Below are 23240 nucleotides of genomic sequence, written 5' to 3' on the forward strand. Positions count from 1 at the left end.
CATGGATCTGGGGTTCTCCATCAATTACCCAAAATCCCACCTGGTGCCCTCGCAAGTCGCACTGTTTCTGGGAGCCAAGCTCGACACAGTGGCGCGTCTGGCCGCGCCGTCGGAGGAAAGGACGGCGGCCATCCTGGGCAAGGTGCAGCGTCTGCTGGCCACAGACGTGGCCAGGGTGAGGTCCATCAAATCCCTCCTCGGAATGATGTCCTCTTGCATATATCTCGTGCGATTGTGCAGGCTTCGGATGCACCCTCTGCAGGAGTTCCTCGATGTCCGTTGGATCCAAGCGACGGGCAGCTTCGAGGACAGGATCCCCCTCAACAAGACCTTCCGATGAGCGATCCGGTGGTGGGGCACCCGTGCGCACCTGATGGTGGGTACAGACTTCCAGACCCCAGTCCACCAGGAAACGGTGACTACGGATGCCTCCCTGGAGGGGTGGGGAGCACACACCGGAGATCTTCACGCGAGAGGCCTTTGGCTCCCGGGGGAGAAGTCGCTCCATATCAACATCCTGGAGTTTTGAGCAGTGTTCTGAGCCCTCAGGTCCTTTCTCCCGTCCCTCAAGGGCAAGGTGGTGAGGATCTTCACCGACAACACCACCACGATGTTCTACATTCGGAAGCAGGGTGGGACCAGATCCCCAGCCTGAACCAAGGAGGCCCAGGATCTGTGGCATTGGGCCATTGCCCAAGGGATGTTCCTGGTGCCATTTCATCTGGAAGGGATCAAAAACACCATCGCCGACTCACTCAGCAGAGAGCTGCGCTCGTGCCACGAGTGGGAACTACGACAGGACCCAGTGGACCGACGATGAAGCACACCCCAGATCGACCTGTTCGCGAGGGTGACGAACTCCAAGTGCCAGAGGTTCGCCAGCAGGTTTCCCCAGCCGAGGAGCATGGGAGATGCTTTCTCGTTTCCCTGGGACGGCCTGTTCCTATATGCGTTCCCTCCGTTGCTGCTCCAACTCATCAACCAGCTCAAGAGGTCCCGGAGCAGGATGATCCTCGTCGCACCGGCGTGGCCGAGGCAGATCTGGTTCCCGGACCTTCTGGACTTGGCAGCGTCCCCACTGTTCAAACTGCCGACGGATGCGGATCTTCTCGCCAGGGAAGGAGGCGCCATCCTTCATCACGATCCAGAGTTGCTGAACTTGCAGGCCTGGCTCTTGCAGCGCTAGAGTTTTGAGGGTACGATATCCCGGCTGACTTCAGAGAGGTTCTTGCAAAGGCCAGGGCATCCTCGACTCTCAAGTGCTATGGACATAAATGGAAGAGGTTCTCTGTCTGGTGCCGTGCACAGAAGATTAACCCTCCACGGATTACGGCCCCTCAAGTACTGCCGTGCCTAATGTCGCTGGCCAAAGCTGGACTGGCTCACGCCTCCATCAAAATACATCTGGCTGCGATCTCCTGATACACCAGAACCACGGGACGGCGTCCTTGTGGTCTCATCGCCTGGTGAAGAAATTTATGAAGGGACTGTTCCGATCGTTCCCGCCGGTGAAGGCTCCAGCCCCGGCGTGGGAGCTCAACGTGGTGCTGACCAGGCTCATGGGCCCACCATTCGAGCCCCTGCATTCGGCGCCGTTAAAGTTCCTGTCATGCAAAACAGCATTTCTTGTGGCCATCACCTCCGCATGACGGGTGGGAGAGATCCAGGCCATATCCTGCAAGCCTCCGTACTTGACTTTTCACGACACGAGGGTGGTGCTGAGGACGCACCCCTCCTTCATGCCCAAGGCACCATCGGACTTCCATCTCAACAAGCCCTTGGTGTTACCTGTTTTCTTCCCGTCGCCTTCGTCGCCTGCTGAGAGGACTTTGCACTTGCTAGATGTGGCTAGAGCGCTGAAGATCTACGCGGACCGCACGAAGAGTTTTTGGAAGACGTCACTGCTTTTTGTGAATGTTGGACCTGTGAACCAGGGGAAGGCTCTCTCGAAGGCTTCCATTTTCCGATGGCTCTCCGGCTGTATCATGCACTGTCATCGGTTGGCAAACCGACCGTTGCCCGGCCGTCTGAGAGCCCATTCGACCAGAGCGATCGCTGCTACCACGGCGTTCCTGTCTGGTGTGCCCCTGCTGGACATCTGCAGCGCGGCTACATGGAGGTCGACGCACACCTTCACAAGATTCTACTGCGTCGATCGGGACTCCAGGGAGGAGTCCAGGGTCAGCCAAGCAGTGCTGCGCAACCTGTTCGCTTAAGGTGAGCCTGGTGAGGAGGTAAGAGATGCTTAATGTTGAGCCTGTTGCCACCTCCCGTGGTTGTGCATGTGTATACTGCTATGTATTCTTATATTCATGAGCATGTGAATCCATGCCAGACCCCATGCTGTAACTGTTGTTCTCCAGCATGGGTCTGGCATGGATTCACATGCGAACCCTCCCTCCTACCCCTCTGCGGCTCTTCACTTGGTCATACTGCCACTTTATGTGCTACCAAATCTGAGGATGGCTGCCAAGGGCGGGGCTTAGGGAGAGCGCAGTCATTGGCTGGGGGCAGTATGACCCAGAGATCAGTGATTGGTTACTGCTAGGAAAGACAGATCAGAAACGAAACTGATACTGATTTTTTCTGTACCGAGGATTCCTGGCCTGACGACGGGGAATATTCATGAGCATGTGAATCCATGCCAGACCCATGCTGGAGAACAACAGTTACAGGTAAGTAACTTGTTCCTTTCTGTTCTCTTTGCTAGGAATGATTTAATCCAGAGTCGTGCCATGTACCTATATCTTCTAATCTTTTGATCAGGGTGTCATGGCTTACTGTTTCGAAAGCTGCTGAGAGGTCGAGCAGAATCTGGGCTGAGGTTGTGTTGTTTTAGGTCGTCCCAGATGGATAGTAGTGCCGATTATGTTCATCTCGTGGGTCTGAAGCCGACTTGTGCTTGGCCTAGCAACTAGGTCTGCCTTCTCCAGTTCTGTCGTGGAAGGCTTAGGTCAGCTCCAGTTGTTCTATTAGGTTGCTTGCTTTGATGGTTTTCCAGTTTCTTTTAGTGGTGGTTGGGAGTTTGAGGTGCTGGATGATAGCCTTGGTCGGTAGCGTGATCACAAATGGAATGGTTAGATTGTCGCTCCAAAGTATTTGTATCGGTGGCGCGGTGGTGATAAGGTTTTTATTGGCGAAGATTGCGTCAAGGGTCTGGCCTGCTGAGTGTGTTGCTCCTTTAACCAGCTGTTGTAGTTTCATGGTAGTTAGTTGCCCAATTAGTGAGTTTTGTGAGTTGGCGTGTTTTTCTTCTAACCAAATGTTGAAGTCCCTCAGGACTATCAGATGCTCATGTTGAATGGCTATGTTGGTGATGGCTTCTATGAAGTTGTCGACAAAGGTTTCATCATATGTCGGTGGTCTGTAAACCAGTATGAATTTAATGTTTGTTTTTGGATTCGCTGATGGGTGTATGACCATGGATTCTCAGATCATGATGTTAAGAGGTTTGTCTGTTTTTATTTGCAGGTGTTCTTTGAAGGCTATTGCGCAGCCTCCTCCTTTTTTTTCCTGTTTTTGTTTCCTATTAACTGAAAGCATTTGAAGTTAGTGGGGAGGCAGCTTTGGAATGGGATTTTGTAGTTGTCGGCCAGCCATGTTCCTTCCTACACAACATGCAATGGAGGGGCGGGAGCTGTGGTCAAATGCAAAGGATCGAAAGCAGCAAATTTCCACGATGAATGGGGAGGTGGACATGAAGCTAATACAAATGCTAACCTGGAACATTTAGACATCTCAACAAAAATTAAACAATGCAAAGTCCTGGCACATTTGGGGAGGAACATTACCTTACTACAGAAAACACATCTTACCAAGGAAGACGATGGGTATACTGCTACATGGGCGCAGCAAGGTATTGTGAGGGGTCAGAAATGCGTGGCAGACAAGTAGAGTTCTCATAAGTAGCCATCTTTATTATTTAAATAATAAGGGTGAGAAAAACGCCCTACTTTCCCTAACCTAACAAGGATTTCCCTACCTATTCAACTAACAATAAAGGAAAACACTCTAAAAGGTTTTCTTTCCCTCACACTTGTACACATAACAAAACATACCATTATCAGTAGGCAGTTAAAACTCAACAATATAATAATTATTTGCAAGCATAACTTTATAACCAAAGTTCCTTGTAACCTTGTTCAGTTGCCTTACACAGTATTAAAGCGGGACTCTTGGATCTAAGTTTCATTCAAGAAAGTGCTTTTCAATATCCGTGGTCTGTTTGAAAATGCAACAAAGTTCTTTCCACTCCATAAGCTTTCTACTTGGCACTTGGATTGTATACAGCAAAAAGGTTCTCTTACAATGTGATTGTTCAAAGTTTTCACAATTTTCTGCTTCATCAAAACCAACAGACTTTTATCTTTGAACTCTTCAATTGTTCAATATCTTTCTCTTCATGCACAATACGAATTTGTCAGGATGAGTTTTTATCACAGTTCAAATCATCCCATTGTAGTGACCTTGCCACTTTCCACCACAACCATCAACCATAATGCAGTACTTCAATGTCTTCTTCCAGGTCCACTTACCTGCCAGGACTAACCACTAAAAAGACCTTTTCCAGGTATACTCGCCTACCACTCACTCATACTACTACTACTACTACTACTACTACTACCAGTACCTTCTCGATCTGGGATTTTACTGCATTTTTTGCTCAGTTAAGCAATGCTTGCTAATTGTACATGTGTGTTGTCATATTCACAGGGTTGACGGGTGATTCTCAGTCTTGAGGCCCCCACCGCTGGATATTAATTTAAGAATAGTGTGTTTCGTAACACTTCCTCTGAAAACTCTAAAAGCACACCTCTTTCAATACCTTGCTTTCTCTCAGTTCCCAATGATTCAGTATATGATTTATGTAAAGAAACCTCTGCGCCCAGGTGCAGTTTAGTCTGGCCGGTTTCCCCCCCCCAGGATGACTTGTGCATTACATGAATGAATCAATTCAAATTCTGCAGGCAATGTCCACTATCTTTGACCATTTGACAAAAACGGTGAAGGGCCTTCTTGAGGGCCAGGAATATTAGGACAGTGAATGAAGCACTTCCTTTCTCTGACCCGCCATGCACAAACATAAGGGCCTGGTTCACAGAAGCGTTTTTATATGGGTTTGCGTCATTTTACAACGCTTCTGTGAACCAGGCCTTTTGTGTTTGCCATCCTTGAAAAGGGTCTTGCTTTTACGGTCAACATTTTTATCCTGTATTCGAACCGGTGTAACCTGTTGAAACAATAGTAATTGTGTCTTTATTACATTTCTTTGGGGAACAATGCAGATATTGGGGGAAAAATTCAATAGAAATATTTTCAAGTGAGTAATAATCATATGGATAAAAGTTGATACTTAAAGGTTTTAAAGGTTACATACATATTAATTTTGTTTTAGTTTACAAGATATGCTTTTTAACATGAAACACACATTTTTGAGAATGCATTGTTATGAAGGCATTGCCATGTTGTCCTATGGGTTTTTGTACATGAATTAAATGTCTTTTTTAATTTTTTTATTTGTCTGGAAGCTTCATGTGTTTGTATACAGAAATGTGTCTATTGCGTTAATCCTACTTTTATTAACACAATACTGTACCTGCCACATTGCCCACCAATCTAGCACTCTGTAAATATCTCTGCACTCCCCCCTCCTCCACCACCTCTCTCTCCCACACACTCGCTCTGTCTCTGTCAACGTCTCTCTCTGTCACTGTCTCTCTCACTGTCTATCTCTCTCTATGAGACTGAATAATGTATCAGGTGCGCTTTGCATAGAACTACGCCAGCCATTTGTGACAGCTGCATGAAAAGAATAAAACATGTGCATCATGTGTTAGGGACCCTGATTTTTTTTTAATTAATTTGTATACTTATTCTGCATTAGCGGCTATGCCATTCCATTTGAAGGCTAGAGTGGGTCTTCTCTCTGCCCAGCCTTCTTACCCATCTTTGCAGAAAAGTAACTTTAAGGCCAAAATCCTCAACCCATTCTTACACAGTCGCTATCTCAACCTATGACCAGTTTGAGGCTTGTGTTGGCCAATGAACTTTTGGAATGGAGTCTGGGAAATCCACGCCACACAATGTAATGAAGAGACTCCAGTTGGGTGTGTTCATGTCGGAGCAGTGTTGACCATGCAGTCGCATGAATTGGCTTGCGTAGGACTCTGCTTGGCACCGGCCCATCGGGCTTTGGATGGTAACACCGATGTATTCATCCATTCCTTTCTCATGGATCTCCATGAAGTTACGATGTTCCTACCACCGTCGCGGTCATCACATTGTGGCACTGGATCCCAGCCCGCAAGCAGGGACGCATCATTCTGTAACCCTTTAATTGGTGGGATCTCTGGCATGTTTCCAAATATTTGAAATGTCTTATCCTTTTTTTCTTAGATTGAAAGTTCAGAAGCAGTCCCCGTTCCAGATAAAGTAAGAATTCCATTTACGTTGATGCAAAATGATCCTGTTGAGAAGGGGCGGGGCATTGGGACCTGAATGTGTTTCTGTTTGAGTCCCTTCTCTGTGGAAGGGCCACCTCGCCCAAAAGCACCATCAGACTAGTGGAGCTACTCTCATCCTACACAACGAGGCTCCTGCTACATCCAGGAGCCTGAATGCCTGATCCTTTTGCTGCAAGGGAACTCCCAATCTCCCCATTTGAAGATTATAATTTTTTTAATGTAATAGTTAAAGTAAAAATGTTCGCGGTGTTCAATGATTATAAAAAGTAAGTCCTGTTTTACCTTGGAATTGTTGGACTTCTCGTTCTAAATGTAAAATGTGAAACAGTGCCCCAATTCCCGCAACTTAAAAAAGAAAAGACTGTCTGACTTTCTCGAGCATGGCATGGGGAAACCTGAGGACTCTGCTTCTGCCTGCAGCATCGCACAATCCTCAACATGTACTGTTGCATAATCCCAGGCACGGTGATGGTCCATAACACCTCAGCCTTTACTGTCACGTAACGCCTCGCTTTAACTGTTGGTTACTCTCGAGTAACACATTAGCTGTTACTAGCTCAAAATACCGCAGCTTTTAGTGCCAAATGCCTGATCATCACTGTTGGATGACTGAAATGAAGACGCATACGAGGGGGCAAGTAAGAGCTTTATTTCACAGGCCTGCTCATGAGACTTCTACCAACCGCTCTCCCTGGCTAAACGCCTCTGCTCTGCCTCACGCCTGCAGTCACAGGAATGCAAACATGGACGCGAGGCATACGCGAGATGGAGTACATGACACAACAACGTCACTACATGTCTCCCCTCCTATTAAAAAACAACAAAACAGGTTTATAAACACAATTTTGAAACAAATTAAAAGAACCTCAAAACAACAATATACGCATTTAAACCTGCAGTAAAATAATAATTCAATGCACATAGTCTCCCAGCCAAACTGGTTCTTTCGTTACCCTTCCTTTTGTGGCAACACTCTCATTACACGTACCAGCCTCTCCATTCACACCAGCACAATTAATATTTTGACTGCTCTCATTATCCATTTGTTGATTATACACTCTAACTCCTTGTACCTCATGTGCCTTCGCCAGTCTCCCCTTTGACCATACTTCACCCCCCTCTAGAACAACTACTCCATTCCTGACAGCCGATATCCTCTTTGGTCCAAGAAATTTGCTCTCTGTGCATTTTTCCACCAATCGGGGATTCTTTATAATTACTTCCTCACATACGCTCCATTCACGTATTTTCACCTTCTTCATAGTATCAAAGTGCTCTTCATTCTTCTCTTGCCCTTCTTCAGTCAACCGCATTATCTCTTTCATATCCAAACCAACAGCCTTTGCCATTTCAAGCCATCCCGGGCACAGTTTGTTGCCAGGCTCTCTCCCTTTTAGGGACACAAATGGAGCGACACCCGTTATAGAATGTGGAGTTGTAAGATAGCTCCACGTTACAAGTTTCAACACTTCTCTCCATGGTTGCCTCATGTTTAACGCCATCTGGATCCCTCCTTTCAAGTACCTATTCACTCTTTCTACCAAGCCATTCGCTCTCGGATGATATAGTGCCGTTCTCGTGTGCCTTAGAACATAACTCGCCAAAAATGTTTTCATTCTCGCTGACACAAACTGCACTCCATTATCTGTTACCAACTCAGATGGAACGCCTTCTTTCATAAAAACTCCTTCCAAAAACTGAATCAAATAATTTGCAGTCACCTCTCTGATTCCCACTCTATCCATTTAGAGTGGTAGTCTACCAACACCAGCCGGTATTTAAAATGTTCACCTAACCCTGCAATGGGGCCCATTATGTCTACTTCTAATTTCACCCATGGTTGACCCAGAATTGTGTTAGGAACCATGGGAGTTTTTCTTACTACCTTACACTTATCACTGGACTGGCACATCATGCGGTTCTTCGCCTTCATTTCTGCCATTTTGTCTATTACTGGCCACCAATAACTTTGCCTCAACTTCCGCTTCATAGATCCTTCACCTGGATGACCTTGGTGTGCCAACTCTATCAACATGGTTCTAGTTCCCTCTGATGGTACACAAAACTGCCCTCTCCACAATTTACCATTTGTCAGATATAACTCTTCTTTGACCTCCCACCATACCTGGAAGTTTTTATCTAAATTTTTCTTTTCTGGCCACCCTTCCACAGTCCATAGTTTCAACAATTTCATATTCTCATCCTTTTCCTCCTCTTGTAACCACGCTTCCTGTGTTACTGCACACTCTACTTCTGCTATTACAACTTCATCTAAAACCATTTCATCCTCTTCCTCCCTTTCTATAGGTTGTCTGGACAAATAATCTGCCACTACATTCTTCTTTCCAGGTAGATAGCTAACCTCAAAGTTGTACATCTGCAATCCTAAACCCCCCCTGTTGATTCTTGGGTATCCCATTGTCCACCTAGAACTCTGTAACAGCTGAACCATGGGCTTGTGGTCAGACCTCACCACAAATGTTCTCCCCACCAAGAAATACTTGAAGTGATGAATAGCCCAAAACATCGCCAGTGTTTCTCTCGCAATGACGGAATAATTGGCCTCAGCACCCCTTAGAGAACGCGAAGCGAATGCAATTACTCTTTCTACCATATCCTTGTCATACTGTACTAGAGTTGCACCCAATCCAATGCCACTGGCATCCACCACTAGAACACACTTGTCATAAGTCATGAATTCTCCTATTGAGGGTGCACTTATTATTCCTCCCTTGATTCTTTGAGTGCCTCCTCACATTCCGCGCTCCACACAAACTTCACCCCCTTTCCTAGTAGAACTCTCAAAGGTGTTGACAGACTAGAAAAATCTTTGACAAACTTGTGATAGTATTCTGCAAGCCCTAGGAATGATCTTACTTGTTCCTTATGTTCTGGTTGAGGTGCATTTTTTATCGCCTTCACCAAGCTTTCCTTAGGCTTTGCACCATTTTTGTCTATAACATGCCCCAAAAATTCCACACTCTACTTTTATTCTGCATTTGCTTCTCACAGTCAATCCAGATTCATCCAACCTTTTCAACACTTTCAAAAGAATTACATTGTGCTCCTTTTCTGAGCTAGCATGGACCAAAATATCATCCTGGAAGATTACTACATTTTGTATCCCCCTCCAACACAGTTTCCATTACTCTTTGAAATACAGCGGCTGCCGACGCCAGCCCAAATGGCATTCTGCAGTACTTAAATGTTCCCAGCAGGGTTGCACATGCCGTCAATTGCTGGCTCTCTTCAAGTAATGGCTCCTGGCGATATGTCTGGTATAGGTCTATCACAGAAAATATACTTGCACGCTCAAGTGTTGTCAGCTTCTCTCTGATGTTGGGGAGGAGGTGCCTCTCAACCAGGATATTTCTGTTCAGGTATCTTAGACCTACACATAATCTGATTTCACCATTGGACTTTACCGCCACTATCACCGGCGAAAGCCATTCAGAGCTTTCTACTCTCTCGATGATGCCTCCTTGCAACAGTTTTTGTATTTCCTGTTTTACCTTCTCATAGAAGTGGTGTGATATGGGCCTGACTTTATGCACCTTTGGCACAGCCCCCTTCCTGAGAACAATTTCATGTTCAAAATCTTTCAGCATACCCAAATCTTCCAAAAATACTCTGGGATATTCTTGTTCCCAATTATCTTTCACCTCAGCACCAGATATGGGACATTCAGCGTTGGCCTGTATTCTTATTCCCAGTTTCCTTTGTTCCGCCCACCCTAATAGGGAGGACCCTTCTTGTGTAACGTACACATCAGCATCACAACTGCAACCTTTGTATTTTATGGATGCTTGGAACTTTCCCAGTACCTTGATTTTTACATTCCCATAGGCATATGGTTCAATAATGTGTTCATCAAGTTGTTCCACTTTTCCTTGAACACACCCTTCAAATGCCTTCCTTGATATGAGAGTCCATGGTGAACAACAATCAACCTTCATGGTCACAACCCTGCCTTCAATCAAGAAAACATCTGTCGGTCCTCTTCCTCTGGGATACATCTCGCCAACTTCCAACACATGCTTGCCTTGGAAGGGAAACTTATGACTTTCTTCTTGTTCGGGAACTCCTACTTCTACACTGTTGACCTGCCCAGCCTCCTTGCAGACTCTCGCAAAATGTCCCCTCTTCTTGCACTTCAAACAATGTATATTCCTTGCTGGGCAAATCATACTTGAGGCAACATGACGATTGCTGCCGCACTTGAAGCACTTCACTTCCCTGAAGGTATTGGGCCTCTTTGAGTTAGAATTCTTGACTGCTGCAACTTCGCATCCTGACTTATCTGTCTTAAAGTTCAACATATACATGCTTGTTTGTTCCATGCTTTGTGCCACCTCCACTGCAGCTTCCAGCGCAAGATCCCTGGATAACGACCTTTCTTGAATCTTGGAACTATTCGTGCAACAAACTAATTGATCTCTTATCAGTGAGTCTGTGAGCAGACCAAAGTTGCAGGAATGACTCAAGGTTCTCAGTGCGGCTACGAAATTGGCAACTGCCTCTTGGGATTCATGCACTCTTTTGAAGAACTTGTGTCTTTCAAACATGGTATTCTTCTTAGGCTCAAAGTGAATTGCCAGTTTTCTTTCAGCTATGCTATATGAGTCAGTTTCACCTTGACCTTCCTGCGGTGGCTCAGGCAAACCATCGTACACACTGCGGCCTTCAGCGCCAAAGTTGTGCAAGAGAATAGCTTCCTTCCTAGGAGAAGCAAACTTCTCCCCTCCTATTGCAACCGGGTATGTGTCGAACAGTTTCTTCTACCTATCCCATCTAATAATGAGTGTGCCTGCTTCCGGTAAGAATGGTGGAGGCGCTGCCATGCTTGCTGCAGCCATGTTGAAAACTCTAAAAAGTACCCAGCTGAATATGTGAAGTCCTGTAGGATGACACTCCTGGCTTTTAGAGGTGTGAGGACCTTACTGGCTTAGGATGCCCTTCAAATTGCAATGTGCTATTTGCTTTGTGGAGGTTTTGCACTTGGCGGTAGCTCCAGAGATCTATAAAGTCTCACAGGGATCTCGTGTTAGAAAAAGGATTTGGCAGGCATTGGGAGTCTAAGTGCCAATTACTTGTGTTCACAATGATGACCTGTGTTGCAAGTCTTGTAGAAAATGTCCCCGTATTCAGCTTAACCTAGTCAGTAACCTCACAGGTTGGGAAGGAGCTCCTCCCACTGGTTATTGATGCCTTCAAGTCCAAACCCCTCTCTTAAGGGGTTAATAATTCACTGATTAAGAGCTCTGGCAGCCTGCTCCACTAGTTCAATGGAACCCCTCCCACAGGTTGTGGGTCTTGAAAAGGTTAACCTCTGAGGGGGTGTGTGTGTAGCACATTGCATGATTTTGTTCTTCCCTTCCTTCTTCCCTCTTCTTTCTCCCACCCCCGCCTCCTCACCGCTGATTGGTGCACCGGTAAAGGGGGACGGAGTTGGATGCTGGCGCTCTCCGCACACCGGCAGTACCTCCCCGCGATCCTTCGCAGGGGGATGCAGCGGTCAGGGCACCCGGCTGCCTGTCTAGGCTAGCGAAAGCCTGTTTGGTGTCCGGAGGAAACAGCTGACGGGTGCCCGCACTTCGGAGAAGACAGTTGAAGGGTGCCTTCAGCTACGCGCACACGTCCGCAGCGGCTGGGGAGGAGTCCACAACGCGTCCTTTCTTCTGGCGGGCCTGTGCAAATCTCTGAATCCCAGCCTCGTCGCCATTTGAAATGAAGACTCATACGAGGGGGTAATTGAGAGCTTGAGCTTTATTTCTCAGGCCCACTCATGAGATTCCGACCAACCACTCTCCTTGGCCAACTGCCTCTGCTCTGCCTCACGCCCACAGTCAGAGGAATGTAAACACTGACGCGAGGCAGACGCGAGACGGAGTACATGACACAACATCATCACTACAATGACCCATCAAACTGCACAGTCACATGACCCATCAACCGGTACTGTCACATGGCCATTAACAATTACTGTCACATGATCACCCTTAGCAGTCACATGATAAATCAACCTTTACGGTCACAACATATCTCCACTTTCACTGTAAAATGACACATCAACCTTTACTGTTGCATGATACAACCTGTATTGTCACAAAATAACTTGGGTCTTTACAGTCACAAAATACCCCAGCCTTTAAAGTTGCATATGGACTCAGATTTCACTGTAAAATACCACAGACTCTACTGTGGCATGAAACTTCAAACTGTAGCATGATGTATCACCGCCGCAGTTAATCTCACATGATAGCTCTGCTTTTATTCTCGCATAATAGTGCAGCCATACTGTCACAGGACATGTCACTGTTTACTGTGACACACAAGCTCATGTTTTTATTCTCATATAATACCTCTCCGATTACTGGTCGCTCTTGTGAGGTAGTGCCGCTAATGTTTCAACTTTCCTTTCATATAATACTTCAGCTTTGAGTGCCCTAGATGTCTCAGCCTTCAGTGCCACACACCATCTCTTAGTTAAATGCCACATAAGGCAACAGCCTTTGGTGGTGTACAATATTTCAGCCTTCACTGCAACGCAACGCCTCAGCATTTAGTGTCACACAATATGTCTGACTTTCATGCCACACAATGCTGCATCTGTTCATGCCACGCAGTGCCGCAGAATCCCTCGGTTCTGTGTCATACCTTTGGTCAGAACATCTATGACCAGCAATACATCATTCTTTAGAATAACACTATACATCAAGATTCAGCTTTACGCTAACCCTCAGTCTTAAGTGGTTCACAATTATTCAGGCTCCAGTATCTAACTTAATTTACTCACAATACAACAGACTCCAGAGTCCCATGCACTACCTCAGACCTCAGTTTGTCAAAAGGACACACTTGATTGTTACATACTACCACAGCTATCCAAGATAGTTCAGACCTCGGTTCACATAGTACCTCAGCCTTCAGTCCCTCAATGCCTCGCCTTCAGCATCACATGCAAACCTCTGCCTCCAGTGCCCCACAATACCACAGCCTCCAGCACCATTAAAGAGGTGCGGCTTCCACTCAAGATCTATGCTGGTAACCTTCATTGCACCTAAAGAGCTTGAATCAGCATTGCTATCCTGATACCCCAGCTAGTAGATGGCTGCTAGGAGTGTTTATAGAACGGGGAAGATGTTTCTGTAAGATGTTCAAGGTAGCATGTCTAGGACACTTTCGGAATCTGTAAGAGGATTCTATTCAACACTACAGCTAAGTCAATGCCTAGTCTGGGATACTGAATGGAAACCCTTATTGATATATCTTTATGTCCAGTCCATGCGTTCTGGATGACTACCCCTATATAACACCCCTCTCTTGGAATCCTCCTGATCCCACTGAGCCAAGAAGTAGTTCTGTTTTGCAAGTTAAAAGGTTTATTTGAGAATTTAAACAATATATATATATATATCACACTTTATAATAAATTAATAATTGAATATCACACTTAATCTGATATGATAAAGATTAACAACGGAGAATCTGGCACTAGCCCACTTCTTTATAATCACTAAGGAGTTGACATGAAATGGATAAGGTAGCACACTGGTAAATAGGGACAGAAGAATAATGTGGTAGAGAATGCTTTATAGGGTTCAAGGAAATGCAAGGTTGAATGAATGAAATGCAGTATAGAAGATAAACTGATATGGTTTCACAAAAGACAAGGTAATCACTTTCCCTTTGTGGCAATTCACCCCCCCTATACAATGTAAGGAGATGGAAGGAAGAGCACACGGTTCAGGTATACAATCACAATGTAATACAGAGTTCCAGTTTCCCAGCAAGCTTAGAGGAGAATAGATATAACTTTTACACAGGCTCAAAATGCTTTAAAATGTGATAGCAATATATTGAGAAATGTGCTAAAATGATTTTAATTCCCTCTGGAGGTTCAGATTGAGGATTGGTTGGTTTAAATAAGTTCAGGCTTACTTTAGCAATGTTCTAGGAATGATTGGCAGGTTAAACTAATTTTTGGCAAATGAAAGCAAGGAAGCTGCTGTTTTCACACGTGGAGAAATTTGCAAATCACGGTAAAATTTGTGAGTGCGTTTTTCGCGATTGCGGCAAGGGTATAGGGAATAGGAATGCGGTTCTAGGTTCGTTGAAAAGCCAAGATTCCCAGCTTTCAGAGGAAAGTTACTGCAAGTCTCTAAGACAAACGGTCACGGAGATATGAGCGATATGGTAAAGGTCGTTTTTCAGATTTGAAATTTTAAAAGTTCAAAGTAACAAGTTACAGCTTGCAACTAGAAAATGACAGGTGACAGCTTTGCAAATGACAGGTGACAGTTAGGAGACAGTTCTGGTTAGATTAAAATAGATTGAATTATATTATTTTAACTAAGAGATTGGTTCTGCACAGTTCTGCTAGGTACTCACAATATATTTAGAAATAGAATGGGCCTCGCCACGGATCTGGTCAGGTTTTCTTCACTCGCCACGGACGGTCTCTGCGCACAGCGGTCTGGGTCAGCTCTCTGGTTCTGCGAACAGCGGTCTGGGTCAGCTCTGCTCTGCCTCTGGTTCTGGATACTGCTCTGCTTTCTCTGGGTACAGCACTGCTTCTGGATCTTTCTGCACAGCTTTCTCTGGACCCAGCGCTGATCTGCACGGCTCCTGGATGCTGCTATCGCTGTTCGGTTTGCTGGATGCTGAGGCCCACTGAGAAGAGTTCTCAGTTTGTGGGTTTAGGCCCTTGCTTTGAGTTCTGAATCAAGTTCTTTGGAGTTTCAAAGTCTAAGTGTTGAATCTAGTATCTTCTGGATGTTGTGTGGTCCGGCAGAGCGCGTTGCAGCAAATGGAATTGAATGTCCCTATCTGTCCTGACTGTCTGCTTTTATGTGTTTTGAAAGTGGGTGGAGAGGCTAGCTTTCTAGACCCTACCCCTCTCCACTTGTCATTGGCCACTTCATCCTCTTCCCCTTGATTGGGGGAATGAAATGAAGTGTCATCATGATGAGGTCTGTTTATGATACAGAGAACCCACCCCTGTCAAATTACACACAATCTATATTTTGACCCAAAAGACATATTTGCACAGGTACACATTTGTTTAAAATTACATGCACCCATCACATATCACAGGAGGTATACCCTGTCAAAATCTGCTCTTCCTGAGAGCTTGCATTGAGAAATGGCAACATTTGCACTTTTTAACTGGTTTTGCAATATCGGACATTAACCCAAATTTACACCCATGTGCGCAAGGAGTATGGACATTAATTGATGAAGTGTCAGATTTTTAACATGCATACATTTTAAGTAATACCATCTTAACTGCTAGCTTGCCCCCAGATCATACCACCGGTTCTAAAAACCTCTTAAAATGTGGGCAGAAAAATCACAAGAATTATGGTATCATTTAAATAATTTTCACAAGTCCGCTCTATGAATGATCCATCTTTTTAGAGTTATGTTCTGGCCCCAAAGGGGTGTGGTTTCCCCCCAGCACAAGGTTGAATTTCTGGTTTTTCCAGTTCTGCCAAGCCAGCTTGCACTCACATGCAGTGCTCCTCCCCTTTCCTTCCAGGAGGAAGCCACATTTACGACTCCCACCAATAAAACATTTGCCTGAGTCAGGACAGGGCTTTGTTCAATTTCCTGCAGAGCCCAGGTAATTCAATCAGAGAAGTGTCATATCCCTTTTGGTGGGAACAGCAAAAGGCAGCTAGGCCTGGGAACACAGCTGTTGTGCAAGTCTCAACTCCTGTCGGGGGTAGCTGGTGGGCAGAATTCAGTTCCTTAAGCCAGGCCCCAGCTAATGTCACTTATAGCTACCTAGTTTTCTGCATTCAAATAAAACTAACAATTTTTACATATGCAGCTAGAATGCTGATTCTAAGTTTAAAACTAAGACATTTAAACAATTGCAACCTATGTGACACTCAAAGTAGGTCACTCATTTCTTTTAAACATTTAGATTTTTAGTGTCTTTCAGTCCAAATTTACTTAAACTGCTGAAATCCACAGCTCAGCCAGTCTTGTTATAAACCTTCAAGTCACTTCAGAATATAACTTTACATTGGATCCACCTCTCAGTTAGTCTTTCTTTGGCCTGCTTTGGGTTCATTTATTCAGTTTTACACAAAAAAGTCTGGTGTTGTTTTAAAATGCCGGCTTTCTGATAGTGGTGAGTACTGGTAATGCACCCATTTTTGGGATTTAAGAAAATGAATTCCCCACAATTCTAGGTTGCTTTTGGCAATCAGCATTGCCATTCCCAATGGTTTCAGGCTACTGTGTGGGTAGTCCAATGGTGGTTTTAGGCAGTGCCCTTCTGTGCCCATAACATCGGCAAAAATGGGTGGCAGCCTATTCTTCATGCCTTTCCCTGGGCATTTTCAGGGAAGCTCTGGACATCATGATGTTTTCAATGCCAGTACTGCACAGTTTTTGAGGTAGGGCTCGGCTGCATGGGTAAAAACATCCCACAATCCCCCCTCTTGCGATGGCCATTCTGTTTCACTGATGGAACTCGCAAGACCTGGATGTTTCCTCATCTTCTTCCAATAGATGGCACAGTTCGACCATCCGGTCGGATCGATCGGTTCTCCTCGCCGGTCCTGATGGGAGTATTGGGCTGTACACTGGGCCCCTTGCGTCTCTGCTCCCGGTCTCCGGATCGTCCTCCTTGGCCCGTCTCCAGGTTTTCTTTCTCCTGGGACGACAAAGGAAGAGCGGCAATACCTATTTATGGACATTTCTCCCCCACCATTGATATAGTGGGGTGGCATATAAATGTATAGTCAAAACATATGAACATGCACATTTCTTTTTGCATTCAAAAACCAAAACACCCACATTGAGAAACTCAGAATTTGATAGGCGATATGTAGGATATTTTAAGTTAGAACTGAATTAATCTGAGACAGCACCCTCTAGGATTCCAGAGGATTCCTCCAGTTGTTGCAGAGTGTGCCTGGGATGGCAACACTTCAACTGGTTAATGTGGACCCACTTGTCTTCCCCCTCTGCCAAACCGCCTTTGGGGATGCGGATCTTGTAGGCCACAGGGGAGATCTTGTCTATAATCTCAAAGGGTCCCTTCCATGTAGGCAAACATTTTCGCTGTTTGGCCTGGTTCCTTTGGAAATAGTATAGATAGACCCGGTCCCCCACCTGATATTCCTTCCTGGAAGTCTCCAGGTCATAGTGGGTTTTCATGCTATCAGCTGATCTTTCTAGATTCCGCTGAGCATAAGCAAAAGCATGTTGAAGGTGTTTCCTTAAATTCTCCACATACTCATGAGTTGTGGAGGCATTTATTAGTGTCTGCTCTTGGGTCCTGTAGAGCAAATGCTGAGGAAGCACCATCTTGCGCCCAGTCATCAACTCAAATGGTGACATTTTGGTTGCAGATGAAGGGGTAGATCTGATAGCCATTAAGACCAGAGGTAATCGGATATCCCAACTTGGCCCAGAATCTGCCACAAACTCCTTTAATATGCTCACAATGGTTCGGTTATATCTCTCTACTGCCCCAGAAGAAGCTGGCCGGTAAGCAATATGCAACTTCCTTTTGACCCCCAGTATCTCCCACATCTTTGTCATTACTTCACTGGTGAAGTGGCTACCCCTGTCTGACTCAATCCTTTGAGGTAGACCGAAACGGGAAAAGATGTGGTTAATCATCAGGGCAGCTGCAGTTTCTGCCTTGCAATTTGGGGCTGGGAGACATTCCACCCACTTGGTAAACAAGCATCTAACGGTCAACATGTACTTGTTTCCTCTAGACGAGCGAATCACAGGGCCTACAAAGTCGATTTGCAAATCTGACCATGGCAGTGTCATCCCCCGCTTTTGGAGAGGCGCGCGGTGTGTGAGGGACGTCGGCTGAAATTGCGCACACACAAGACACCCCTTCAAGTATTGGTCAAGGTCCTGCCCCATGTGTGGCTAGTATGCAACCTCTCTTAAGATTTCCAGTGTTGTGTGACACCCCCTATGACCGGCGGTGGCCGCATCATCGGCGTGACTTAACATCAGGCTTCGGAATGAGGTAGGAACCACCCACTGATCGTGGCCAGCTTTGGATTTCCTTACCAGCAAACCGTCTTGGATTCGGAACATTTTTGGACATTTCATCAACACTCTTAGGTCCTCTTTCCCAATATAATCGGTATCCGTCAGGGGAAAGTTCTCAGGGTCCTCAAGGTGTTGGTCAAACTTACCAATAATTGGATCCCCCCTTCTGAGCGGTAATCAAATCAGCATCAGGGGTCTCCTTACACTATTGTGCAATTGAAAGGTCGTTGTGAGCATTTGTCTGGTACCTAGTGATAGCAGTGACCTGGATTTCCCCCAACAGGGACTCAATCTCAATTAGATCCCCTTGGATGGCCCCGGTTTTGGCCAGCTGATCAGCTAAGTCATTTCCAGTTTTGTCTGGTCCCTCTACTTTGGAATGACCCTTGATCTTTTTCCAATAGATGGTCATCTCATTCGAGGTGACCAGATCATCAATGTTTTGGATCAACTTCCCATGTTTCAAGGGTTTGTTGTTAGCACATAACATGCCTCTGGTTTTCCAATTAACCAGGTGCTCCACGAACCCGTTCCGTACATAATCCGAATCTGTGATAATGACCAGTTTGTAGAGTTGATGCTGGACAGCAGTGAGGATGGCCTGCTGCACAGCCATCAATTCTGCCACCTGACTACTTCGGGGACCAATTTTGTATCCAGCGGAGGGTTCTGGGGACTCATTCACCCATGCATTCCCTACGCTGGCCACCAGTTCTTTCTCCCCGTCGTTGTCAACATGGTAAGAGCATCCATCCACATATACAGTGGGCATTCCCGCACACTTGTCTTCTTCAAAGACTTTGTGGGGGGAATTAAGGTATGCCTCCATGTTGTCCTTTATTTTTAGACTTTCGTCCTCGAGACAGTTTTCTCTGGCACAATCATGCAAGTCAGCCAGACCTTGCGCGAGGGGACTCTTCTTGTTTTGGCCATATCTGACCTCCACAGGAAAGCCTTGCATTGACAGAATCCAGGAAGTAATTCGGGAATTACTCACATTTCCGGCCCGGATTCTGTCACTTTGGAGATTTTGCAGAGGCTGGTGTGGAGTCTCCACTATGATGTGTTCCCCCTGGATAAACGGGCGGTAATTCTTCAATGCCCACACAGTTGCCAGGAGTGCCTTCTCACAATCGTTGAATTTTTCCTCCACAGAGGATAAAGTTTTGCTCGCAAAGGAGATTACTTTATTGACCTTGTCATGCTTTTGGTATAATACTGCCGTCAAGCACGTATTCGAGAAACCCGTCTCCAGGAAGAACTCCTTGTTTCTGACAGGGTAAGCTAGGCAAGGCGCTTTTGAGAGGCTTCTTTTGAGTTATTTTACTGCCTCTGCTTGTTCTGGACCCCATTCCCACTTGACCCCCCCCTTCAGGAGATGAATCGGGGGTCTGGTGATCTCTGCGTAGCCCTCAATGAACTTTCTGCTGTAATTAGTCAGTCCAAGGAGGCTCCTTAGTTCCCGCAGAGTTGTGGGGTCTTTCAGTTTCTGAAGTGCTTCCACTTTCTTTTCCTGGGGACAGAGACCCTGAGGAGTAATCTCATGCCCCAAGAAATTAACACGGGTTCTACACCACTGTGCTTTCTGGAAGGAAAGTTTTGCTCCGGCCGCCCTCAACTGTGTCAGAACATAATGGATCTCCGCTATGTGTTCCTCCACAGATGAACTTTTGATGAGGACATCATCTACATAAGCCAGGTTACCCCTCGCACCCAGGTCGGGCATGGCCTTATGTAGGAAAATATTGAACTCATTACCGGAGTTGAGGTATCCGAAGGGAGTCCGGGTCCATGTATACTGCTGGCCCCCAAAGGTAAAAGCCAGCTTGTATTGGTCCTCCCTACTGACCGGCACGGTCCAGTATCCATTTGTCAGGTCTATTGCAGTGAATACCTGTGACCCCTGGATCTGGGCCAGCCCTTGGTCAATGTAGGGCAGAGGCCATCGGGAAGTATGGACCCGTTTGTTGAGCTCCCTGAGGTCGGCGCAGAGTCTCCACTGGCCGTTTGGCTTCAATATTCCCAGCACCGGATTATTGAAGGTGCTGTGGACTGGACGGATTATTGCCCGGGACTCAAGGTTCTTAATTATTTCAGTAAGGGACTCCATTGATGCGAGAGGCAAGCGATATTGCTTCACAAACACAGGAGTCATGCCAGGGTCTGTGGGGATTGTTGTTGTGTGGATGCCAGTGTGACCACAGTCATATGAGTCTACCGCAAAGAGATCTTGGAAATCCAAGAAAACTTGTTTCAACTTTTGCTTTTGTTCCAGAGTCACACAGGCATCAGCTAGGTTGACTCTCTCTTCCACCATCTGCCTGAAGCCTGGAAAGACTTCTGGTTTGGCTATCTCCACGGCCTCCTCCAGCTGGGTGGAGAAGTCCCTGGTCAGAGTGCTGATTTGGACCGGAGGCTTCAGGTGGGAAAGGCAGCCCTCATGGACCTGGAAAATCTCCTCATCCCTCCTGAAGTCACAAGTCACATCTTCCTTACCATAGGAGCAGGAAGTGTACACCAGGAAGTTCCCCCCATGCCGGGTAAAAATCCTGTCTGGTGTTGTATTGTCCTCACTGTCACTGTCAACGCAGTCCTTGGGGATTGGCCCTAACAGTTCATTACCTAAATCAATGGAAAAATGTCGGTCATCAACCGCCATTCCAATAATGGTGCCTGCGGCTAGAGTAATACTCTTTAAGTCGCTGTTAACCACCTCTATTAGAATGGTGTCATGTTCTATGTTGACTACTGGTGTTGGGTTTACCCCTAACCCTTGCTGTTGGAGAGAAGCATTTAGATGTATGTAAGCATCAGAGTTTTGCAAATATTGTCCTCTTTTAGCTTTCACTTCCAGGGAGAATTGTCGGGTCCTTTCTGGGATGGTGACTTCCTCTTTGATCTGAATTTCAACTGCATAAGGTAGCAATTGAGCTGACCTAAGTGCTTTTTCTGGATCATAAAAGCCCATGGGATTATCCGCTAATCCGGACCTAGCTTTGAAGTTTATTAGGTCCAAACTAATGGCAAAGCGATTGAGAATGTCACTGCCTAAGTAAAAGGCGGCAGGGACGTCTCGCACGACCCAACAATTGTGGACTATGCTCTTGTTGCCAATGGAGATTTTGAGCATACACCTGCTTGGCAGGAGATGTTTGGAATTAGGTGCTTCCAGGTCCATTTCCCATTCGTCTATCAGTTTGAAGGTGGGAATGGCTGGATCTTTTGGGAGTTGGCGAAACATGGCTTCGCTGATGAAGCTCTTACCATTGTTCACGCACACTTGAGCGAGAACAGAGTCCTTCCCATCATTTAACTGAACAGGGATGAACAACTGCTCTCCAATTTGCTGAATATCAGCCAGGCTCTGAGCTGATTTCACATCTTTCTGGACTATAGTAGTGGGAGTTTCTGATTGTGGATTAGTAAAGAATTTCAGGGTGTTTCCTTCCAGTGTGGAATACCACCTTAAACTGGAAGGAAGGTTGATTTTCAGAAATAGAGAGGACCCCCCATCACCAGTCTGTTGTCCTACTGCTATTACTGTCACGTCTGGAATCTGGTTGTTCTGGAAGTGAAATTCTACTTGGTCAGATTTTTGTTCAACCATGTGGCATGTGCCGTTTAAACTAACATGGTTGACACTCTGTTTTAATTTTATGGATCGGCTAGTCTGGGTCCAGAGGACCTTGTTTACGCAATCTATTAGGGGTGACAACCTTCTCAGGAGGTCATTCCCTAGTAAACAAGGGGTGCCCTCTGGAGTCACAACTATGACCGGGTGTTTCAACTTGTGTCGCCCAATTTTAATGTCCAAATCTGCCGTCCCCTCGACGGGAATTTCCTTCCCGTCAAAGTTCTGGAGTTGTCCAGGAAGTGAGGTGAGAGGAATTTGGTAATTCCGTCCCCTTCCTGCATTCAGTTCATCAAAGGCCCTTCTGGACAGAAGGGTAGCTTGAGATCCCGTGTCCACCAGCGCTGAAATCGTACCCTGCCCCTGTACTTGTACCGGGGCATAATATCTTCCCTCCTTCTCCTTAAGGGGGCACAGATAATGCACATTTTTGGACAACTGGTGGGCTAACTTTCTGGTTTTGGACATTGCTAGAGAAGAGATTTGGGCAGAATTCTGTGGAGAGTCTTGGGAATCTGAAAGAAAAAGTTGGCAACTGGAGATCAGAGCCATTGTGGGTTCCCCTGGTTCCGGTTCTGGGCCGCCCTGCCCTTTTTGAAGGCAGTCATCAGGATGGGTTTGAACCAGGGGATTTTGGTATTGTGGGTTCTGGGATGAGATGATGGGCGGCGGTAGCTCAGTCTCCATATCTCCCCAGTCTGAATTGACATCCCTTGGGACCCATTTTTCCTTGGGAGGAGTTCCCCCATCTCTGAAGGAGAAGATCCTTTTCCCAGGATCTTCTGAGGATCCCTCCCCCTCAAATTGGAAGACCTGTACCTCCTCCACAAAGTGGGTCTGTTTGGGTCCTTTGTTTCTCCTACCCCCCTTTGCTCCTTGGGAGGCAGACTTTCAGGGGCAAGAGATTTTGTTTCCGGTTCCTGGGTTTCCAGGGGCTGTTTACAAGTTGGGAAGGAAGCTTCCTCCAAGGCTTTACACCCCCCTTCCCCTTGTGCCTCCTCCCTGGGAACCGGTGTGTTATCGGGGTGCTGCCCCCGTCATTGCTCTGGAGCACCAGGCTCAGAGTTTGGTTCCTTCTGTGCCGGCATGCCCATCTGAGGGTTCTGCTG

At 46.2% G+C, this 23240-nt stretch overlaps 1 protein-coding gene across 4 annotated transcripts in view; it reads left to right on the top strand.

The window, feature by feature from the left end:
* The window catches only part of CTIF (cap binding complex dependent translation initiation factor), a 1422510-nt gene that overhangs the window by 502347 nt on the left and 896923 nt on the right, over positions 1 to 23240 (top strand). For 3 of the 4 annotated variants that reach the window (XM_069626949.1, XM_069626948.1, XM_069626947.1), the window contains one exon: positions 6397 to 6432. The exons of the other annotated variant lie outside the window; for it this stretch is intronic. In XM_069626949.1, the coding sequence (XP_069483050.1) occupies positions 6397 to 6432 (36 nt within the window). The remainder of the gene's footprint in view (positions 1 to 6396; positions 6433 to 23240) is intronic. 4 annotated transcript variants of the gene reach the window in all.

Source organism: Ambystoma mexicanum, chromosome 6p, assembly GCF_040938575.1.
Source record: "Ambystoma mexicanum isolate Mex_15411 chromosome 6p, UKY_AmexF1_1, whole genome shotgun sequence".
NCBI classification, from domain to species: Eukaryota; Metazoa; Chordata; class Amphibia; order Caudata; family Ambystomatidae; genus Ambystoma; species Ambystoma mexicanum.